General features: G+C 27.5%; 1 protein-coding gene across 1 annotated transcript; it reads right to left on the bottom strand.

Annotated features, from left to right (window-relative positions):
* Window positions 1-5,538: 5,538 nt before the first annotated feature.
* LOC105629707 (aluminum-activated malate transporter 2) lies at window positions 5,539-9,395 on the bottom strand. Its single transcript, XM_012211345.4, has 6 exons — window positions 9,088-9,395; window positions 8,399-8,539; window positions 8,007-8,279; window positions 7,050-7,162; window positions 6,813-6,956; window positions 5,539-6,165 (listed from the first exon to the last, which is right to left on the bottom strand). The coding sequence occupies exons 1-6, from the start codon at window positions 9,368-9,370 to the stop codon at window positions 5,743-5,745; spliced, it is 1,377 nt and encodes a 458-aa protein (XP_012066735.3). The 5' UTR covers window positions 9,371-9,395; the 3' UTR covers window positions 5,539-5,742.
* Between the last annotated feature and the right edge of the window lie 311 nt (window positions 9,396-9,706).

Raw genomic sequence — 9,706 nt, 5'->3', positions numbered from 1 at the left:
GAAATTATAACATTTTGTTATTTATACTATTTAAAAGTTTACTTTACCATTTGTATGTTTTCTATATTGCGGAGACAAAAGATTGGATAGCAAAAGGATAGAAAGTTAATGCTATATATATATATATATATATATATATATATATATATATATATATATATATATTCCAATTTGAATTTGGATTTACAATTAAAAACCATGTATACATGTAGTGATACAGATACCAGGATTATTACATAATTTGTTTCCAAACAAAATGACAATGACTCAGATACAAAGGATAATTTGTTTGTAGATATGAATTCTCTTAATTTGTGTTTGATTTAGACTTATCAACTATAAAATTTATTTCACTAAATATAGTATTAAAAAAAATTACCTTAGAAAATTTGACAATGTTAAAGACATTTCAATGCCAAGCACGCTAATATTTCAATGTTAAAGATATTTCAACGTTTCCTATTATAAATTAAAAGCATATACACATAATATACAAAGTAATGTGCGTTGGATTTTAATAGCAATAATACGCAGCAGAATAAGATAATTATAATAAAATAATTATTCAAACAGGATCCGTTTAAATGACTAAAGCAATAAAATTGTTTAGAAGAATATCTTTTTTTGCTGATTCTTCAAAAAAAATTTTCGATCTATATGGCTTGGTTGTCACAAACCACAAGTCGTCCAATTGTCCAGCTTTTAGTAGTATCCACACAAATCCATAATCGAAAAACTCTAAAACTATTTTAAAAGATTAAGAGACTAGAGAGTATGATGATGCTATCTATTTTGCACTCTATATTTAGTTTTGTAATTATATGCAACAACAATCTTTAGACTGTCTCTTAAACCTTATATATGAAAACTTTAGGTCATAAATAAATAAATTATAATTATTTATTAAGTATTTTAAATAAATAAATTATAACTAAAAAATATGTGTTTATTTATTTATTTAAACAATATAAATAAATAAATCATAATACATACAATAGGATTTTCAATTTAGTCAATTATATTTATTTATTTAACTATTTAAATAAATCATAATTAAAATATTGGGTTTATTTAATAATGTATCTTAATAAACTTTAGACATAAATCAATTAAGTCAATACTTAATAATTTAGGTAAATTTGTAATTAAATATAAATTACAATTTTGCCCTTAATGTCCCAAAACTTATTTGTAATCAAGTTATACTTTATTCGATTTCTCATTTTCACTTTCTCATATACATTCTCATGTGCGTGACCTATTAGGTTTCAAATATATCGACGATAAATATAAATTAAATTAATTAATTAATATTTAAAGGTCAAGTACATTATCTAGCAACATGTCATGACTATCCAAATATTTGAAAAGTCAAAGTGGTTTAACTTAACCTTCCAGTATATGATTTATCATTGTAATTAATATTCCTTCATCATTAATATTCTAATTTAGTGATTAGGCATGATATGTGTTTGCATTATTAAATCATATTAGTTATTTTAATCTTAGTCATTAATCATTTGAATAAAATTCTAAATCTGATTTGCTAATTTCATTCCCCTCGCGTAAGAATTTATTAATCAATACTAATAGAGAACAATTAGAATATTTTTCCTAATTTACCTAAGGTGATGAATCCTATCTTAATTACACAAATATCTCCACACAATTCGTACTATATCCAATTAATCATTGCTTATTATTCATAAATAAATAATGTGAATAAAGAATCAAAACTTAATCATGCCCATACAAGATAGTTGAGTAATTTCAAGTCAAAAGGTCACTTACACAACCATCACTTGAGTATTTCATAGACACAAGTGACCCTGCATATGAAATTCTCATCTAGGTCTATTCAGTGGACTTGTTTAATAACAAGCATTACATATTAGTTCTAGATATTACATATATCTCAGCTTACGAGAACAACTGCTTCCTTTCACAAAGGAAAGAACATAATACGTATCAGTCTCAACAACTCTAATCATCATCCAATAATGAGGAGAACATTGACCAAGAATATTTAGAGACATTGTTTTAATGCAAAATAAAACTCATAATTATAACCATATTATAATTTATTTTGCAAAACAATATTGTTTCATAAACTTTATCTTTTATCGAAATTCAATAAATAAAATATTAAAGATAAATAAATGTCTTTTATTATTATTTTTGTGTAAACCACCAGTATCTGGAGGGATTGCTAACAGGCTTTTTTGCGAGTATACGAAATTGCAAACAAGTAATAAAGAGTGAGTAGATTATCGCCCATGAAGATTGTATACCAAGTACCAAAATTGTGTTAACCTATTATTATTTAAAAAACAATAAAGAGAATGTATTTGAAAATAAAAAAATTAAAGTAGAACAATGAGAATGGAATCAAGCAATAAGTAGTTAAAAAAGAAATTAAGGTTTAAAGGTTATAAGAGATTTTAACTTCACTTAATTCTATCAATTTATCTTATTTGTTTAATAATCAATTTTAATTATTTAAGAAAGAGAAATAACCCTAAAATTGCTAATAAGCTCTCTCGATATTTTATTAGCTATTTTAACCCAATTCAATTACCTATCTCTTAATGGTGCAACTAAAAATAGATTAAGACTCCGTTTTGTAAAGTAACTTATAGGAAAATATTTTTTATAATTTTCTATTGTTTGGATCATTAAAAGAAAATATGTCAAGGAAAATAAGTTGTTGATCAATGGAAAACAAGTTAACAATTAAGAAAAATAACTTGCTCTTGTTTGCATGGGAAAATATTTTTTTTAACTGATTTCATAATCCAAAACTAGTTTTTTTGGTCCATCAAGGAACACTCCCCTTGTTGAACATGTGCAATTGTGAGCCCGCGGCCTCTTTGGAAGTGTAAAAACGGTGCCAAGTGGCTTTTTTTTTGGAAAAAATATTTAAAATAATTTATTGATAGGTTCATACCATTTAAAATATATTTTACATGATAATTTTTGCATCATGATTATTTTAAAATAATCATTAAATTATTTTAACAATATTTTTTTAAAATATGTTAAAGCTCGTACCATTTAAAATATAAATTTTAGCAATATATTTTAAAGTAATTATAGTGCTTTATATATTGTTAAATTGTCTTAGATATACACTGTGTTGTTAAATAATTTAATTAAAAAGAATTAAATCATATTATTAGACTAAATTAATCATCATTATAGTAATTATACTATGAGAATACATTTTAAATAGAAAAATATAATTATTAAATTTATCTTTAATATACATTGCTTATGAATAATATAATAGGTGTAAATGTGTTATTTATATGATGGAAAATTAAATTTTTTAATGATATGTCAAATGGTGAAAAATATTTTCCAATAATGTTTTATGTAAAGCCAAACGTCGAAAAATAATGTGTTTTCCTATAAAATATTTTTCATGGAAAATATTTTTCTGCAAGTTATTTTCCAGCAAGTTATTTTATGGAAACAAACGGAGCTTAAATCATTAAGTTCTTGTGATTATTCAGGAATCTACGAATTAAAGCCATTAATTTTATGAAAACCTCCCACGAGTCAAACCATCTAACTCTCGCATGAAGTTGTTATTAACCTATTCATATTAAAAACCCTTCTTTCAATAATGATTAATGAAATAAATCAATTCAGAAGAGAAACTCTGTCTGGAAGCATTAAGATTAATAATAAATTTTACTTGAATAAAGAAAATCAAATCTAACATTATAAACTGAAGTTGAATTTAAGTTATATCATATCCCTAGTAAAAAGATTTAGATCGACATAGTAAATAAATCAAACTCAACTAAACTTGTAAATAATCTCATAAAGAATAATAAACAAAAAGAGAGTTTAGAAATAAAAACTAGTCAACAATTGGCTTGAGCGGCTTTATTGAATCTTAACTCTAACTTGAATACTTAAAGTCTTAAAAGAGAGAAAAACTAAAAAAATAGACTAGAAAACAATACAATAAGAGATGAAATGTACAATGAATATTCCTCAAAATAGCTAGTCTCTCTCTTTACATAGACTGTCTGGAATATCTTTGAATTATTTAGGAAAGTGAATTTGTATTGATGAAGAAATCTTTTGGAGATAGGAAACTAATTAGGCTTTGTATTTCTTCCCAATTAGGACTCTCCCAGCGTCTAAATAGGACTCCAGCTTTAATAAGACACGTCCCACCATATCTTCATGCAGATCCATACAAGTAGCACAAGCTTAGTCTACAATCTTAGCCTAAGTTGAACTTTGCAGAGTAGAACGGGGGTGCTAGGTAGCACACCCTGGGTGTGCTACTTACTGGAAGTCTTTGATAATTGATCTTCTTTTGCATTTTTGGCTGGTTTCCTATAAAAATCCTACAAAATTCCTCAAGATAAAATGAAATATGATTCAAGGAAACTTTAAACAAAAACATAAATAAAACTAAATAAAAACTAATTAAAGTAATTAAAAATACTAAAAATTCTAGTGAAAACAATATTAAAAATACTATAAAAATAACACCTATCAATCACCCAATCTAGCTCGAAGTTTAGTCACAGTTAAGACTCTTTGCCTCTCCCTGCAAGTGTGTAAAGGGGTGAGCATTAAATGGTTTAAACTGCAAAACCAAACTAAATCGCATCAACCGTCAGTTTTAAATGGTTTATCGGTTTAAACGGTTTGGTTTATAATTTAATAAATTGCTTTCAAAATAATTCGGTTTGATTTTCATTGTATTAAACCATTTAAAATTGAATCAAACCGCATTAATATTCTATTATGTCATTGTGTTATTAATTTAACTGTTATATGTTTTATCTAGTTTGAAACGTTGAAAATACACCCTGTGAACATGACAAATTCTTTTTTATGTTATTTCTTATGTTTTTAATGCTATTGAAAGAAATTTATTTGTTTACAAATAAGTTCTTATTAGTAGGTTACACTTTGGTGGATCATGAATATTAATTATATATAATCTTATTATTTTTGTAAATTTAAATTGCAAAAATTGATATCTTATTTTATATGTTATACTTTATATTGTCAAACAACTGATCACTTTTTTGCTAGTTATATTTTTTTTTTTTGCTTATGTTACATATTATATATTATATATCATATATGAATTCATTATGTTGTTCAATTACAATTAAAATAATAATTAAATTATTTTAATGGTATCAAACCACAAATCGGACTGCACCAAACCGCTTTTTGCAGTCTGGTTCAGTTTGATTTCATTGATTAAATGGTTTGATTTGGATTGAAAAATCTATAAACCGTAATTTATGGTTTGGTTTGAAAATTTTTTCGAACAGCATCAAACCAAACTGTGCTTACCCCCTAAGTGTGTTTAGTGGGACCGAACTCAAGAGCAATTCCCACATGCCCAGCCTACATTGCCAACTACGTTGCCAACTAAGCCACAGTCCATAGGTAATAAATGTTTTTATTAAATATTATATCCAAAAAATAACTAAACAACTGACTGTAAAGCATATATAACTAACAATGTGATTATATAAAATTTAGGGGTATCTGTCTCTGGTAAGCTCTATTATTGCATATATAATACAAGAGAACACTTAAATTACAGACATTTAACTGGAAACTTGTAGCATTTTCGAAACCTTCCTTTATATGGCAGGAAAGGTTTCTTGAAATATACAGTAAGAGAATTATTCAGTTTCTTCCTCTATACCATACTATATATATGAAAGTAGAATTTGAAGTTTGGAACTATCCCTAGATAGTAACGACGTGAGATATTATACCGAGATTATTGGGCATCGGTTTCACAGTTCCACGGTGAAGCAAATGTGGTTGCTCCGGCGACACAGTAGGGTCTACGTTCTTGAAATGAGCCTTTGCTGCCAATTCATTTATAGCCTCATAAATTTTCTCAATGCATTGCAGAACCTCTAGCAGAAGCGTAGCCACCGTAGCTGTTGGAATTATATAAACTAGAAGTGCTCCTTCCGAAAGGTTTATTTGGAGAAGGAATTTGACATTTTCGGCTGCAGCTTTTGCATTTGCTATGTGGATAGCAGCTGAGTTTGATCTTCTCATTTTTTTGGTTGCTGACGCTATTTCCTTTAGTGCTTTACCACATTCCACGCTGAGCTTCGTGCATGGCTCCACAAATTTGTTTTGGATTTCCATAGGAGTCTGCAATAGAAGAAAATTTAAAATTTTGAAACAGAAGAATCCTAATTTGCTTTTAATATATTCGATAGTTTTTTTTCCCTAATTTTTTAATAAGTTTTGACTGATATTATTATAAATATTATATCTTTCTGTCATTTTATACAATATTTTTAAAATAAATTGTATCAATAATGTTGAAAAAATATTGATTTTTTATCACTATAGACAAGTAGATTTCGGTAACAAGTACCCCATGGATGCATTAAATTTATACATGCTACATGATTAGAAATGATAGACCAACTAAAATGATCATCTTATATCCTAATTAGATGACTTACAATGAATGATAGACCACAAATCCCAAAATGAGATTAATCTCATAATCAAAAAGTATGTAAATACTTGTGGGAAAAAAAAAAAAAAAAAGAAAAATCATCTTATAACCTAAATATATATAAAACTCAAGACTCTTTGTCATACTACTACTAATCTGATTTTCATTCAATGAATTTATGTTTCCTTTCGTGAAATATAATAAAATATAATATAATCAAATGTATTTCTAATATAAATATTATAATAGAAATACATTTGATTTTATTATACGATATTCTATTATGGCTCAATAAATGAAATCTTAGTGTATTTATAAGTAAAATATATACTTGAATATGAGGATTAAGGTAGTTGTTAAGAGCTTCAATTTTGTAGGCACATTCCCGAGCTAGACTTCCAATTTTGAGGTATTGTTTCCAAGGATGAAAGAACCTGAATCGACCATGGCAAGGTTCCCATCTAGCTAAATTAGCCTGCAAAATTGTTAGTTACATAAGATAGTTCAAAATGCATTAAATTTTAATTATATATTTCTTTTGAAAATAAGTGAGAAAACTGTTACTTACCATGGATTCTTCACTGCTCTTGGAAGAAAGGACACTTTTATAGTTTTTAAGGAATGGCTTGTCATTATTAGATTGCTTTTCTTCAGACACCTTAAAGTACTCGTTCCCAAATCCTATACATATTTATATATAGTGAGTTTTTTAAATCAATTACGTGTATATATAATTCTAAAGAAAGAGTTAATCAAACAAATTGCATTAAAATGCAATTCGTCTTTTCATCATTGATATCAAATACTCATTGAAAATACTTTACTCTTTAACGAACCAATCCGACGTAAATAAAACTTAGTCCTTGCCCAGTAGATTGGAATACATGTTTAGTTAATATTAAAAAAAAAAAAACAAATATCTATTTGCCTTAATATAAAAGCTAAATTGTATTTGTTATAATTAAATTAATTTCATATGATTCTTATATTGAGCTCCTGAGAGACTTTAGTGAGTATATTATGTTAGAAACAAACCCTAGTTTCCTCCCTAAACTTGTCATTAAAGAAAAAAGTCCAAAAATCAAACTTTGAATTCAATTTACCTTCTAACTTACATTCAAACAATACAAAGAGTTCCCTGATACCAGCTTGTGACCTGTGTGAATTACAAGTTCAGGCAAATTTTGTACAGCCGTGTGTAACCTAGTTGTAACTATACGGTAAATCTACAAAACTTTCCAATGGGTAAAATATTTTAGCCCAAAAGTCCAATTCTCTGCATGTGAACATAACAAAACTAGCCTAATTTTTTTTTTTTTTTTTTTTTTTCCTATAACTACGGGTATCCAAAAGGCCATTGAGACTACGTCCGACTTGAGTACTATGTGGCCCATACAGGTTCATCCCAACCAAACGATGGTACAAAACTAGCCTAAATTCTGACAAGTCCTGAGTTTATAACTAAGTATAAATAACTTCTCTGTAATATTTAACTTCAAACCTAAAAAATAGTTGAAGTGCCTACCTTCCAAAAAGTTTCCGAGCTTTTCAATGTTGCCAACGACCAAATTGTGAAGATCCTCTCCGATCCAAACAGGGCAAATACCGATGCATACAAATATAGCAGTAAAACTACCAATGGCTATTGTTGATACTCTTGTGTGAGTCGTGCCCAATAATTCCTCGTCTCTGTAACCAGAAACTGATACCAAACAGAAGGTCAATATGAATATGGTTAGCCCATAATCGTACCTTGCCTTTAATGCTGGGAAAAATCTTGCAAATGTTGCTATGGCAGCTGCATATATAATAAGCAAAAAGTAAGAATTTCCAGTGATTTGAATTCTGATTTTCGACATGAGAAATATTGAAGTGTGAAGACAAAGAACAAGAGTTAGTATTTTATATTTTATATACAGATTATGAAGACAAGGAAAGCAATGAAGATGGGTTCTCCTCCGCGACCGGAAAGGGCAGCCAAACGATGAGCTCCGAAGCCTAGAAAACCAGCTATGGATGTTGCTACCATCCTATTGAAACCTTTCCCGAGTGTTGCACCTGAAACAAGAATTTTCAACATTTAACAATTTTTAATAATTTCTAGATAAATAAGCAATTTTCAAGATAATTATTTTTAATAATTCAACATTATTTTATCTTGAAAATAATTTTTAATAATTTTTTAACCACTTATTTGTTATAAATAAATTTAAAATATAAAATTTGTTTATAAATGGTATTGTTGGTTTAATTATTGTATTAATTTCATAAAAGTTGAATTTATAAAAGTGAAATATATATTTTTATTTATATTAAATAAAACAATAAAATTTCAGATGATTAATTTTATGAAATTCATTTGTACATGAGTAGGGATAAAATTATATTTGATTTAAAAATATTGAAATTATGTTTTCTTCTTCTAATTTTCAAGTTTAAGAACATACTGTTCATTTTCAAGGAAAAAACAATTTTCTTTAATTTCTTGAAAACCCAAGAATGGAAATTCTGAGAACAAAATGGCAGAATTGGTTTGCTATATATAGATTAAAATCTTAATGAACCTACAATAGTTAGAATTTTGAAGCAACATATATATAGCTTACCAACAGAAAATTCAAAGACAACCACAACAGTTAGAACAGCCCACATTGCATTAACACCAAAACCCTCATAGAGTGGATCATTAGAGTATAAAAGAGTAACCAAAGTGAGAGCTAATCCTGCTTTTAGAGAATGGATAATTCTTCTTGGATCTTCCTTTCCAATTTCCTTTCCTTTCTTTCCAATCTCAACTATATTATCCCATAATCTATTAGGCAAAACCCTAACCCACCTGCACCTCATGACAGTTTCTCCTCCCTCACTTTCTTGATTTTGAGATGCCATTTCTGTTGCTTCTGTTCAGAGCCAAAGAGCAATGAATTGGTAAATATAAAAGATTGTGTCATTATAAAGTAAGGCATAAAAAGTCCTCCATTTTCAAGTGACAATTGTTGGTTAGGGCTTCAATAGGTGTCACTCTGTTTACATAAAAACTTGATAAAACCCCAAAGGTCAACTAGTTTCAATGAATGTGGTTGGATTTGAGAATCTGGAGATTACCTAATTGGATTGCAACCTTTTAAATTCATATCTATCTATAGTTTTTGTAATCTATATATCTCTTATGAGAATGGGATTGCAAAAATTGGGAAGGATAAAAAAATATATATATATGGGTAA

The sequence above is a fragment of the Jatropha curcas genome, chromosome 8, assembly GCF_041381405.1.
Source record: "Jatropha curcas cultivar XTBG-Jc1 chromosome 8, XTBG_Jcur_1.0, whole genome shotgun sequence".
Taxonomy (NCBI): Eukaryota; Viridiplantae; Streptophyta; class Magnoliopsida; order Malpighiales; family Euphorbiaceae; genus Jatropha; species Jatropha curcas.
This window is presented reverse-complemented; position numbering and strand designations above follow the sequence as displayed.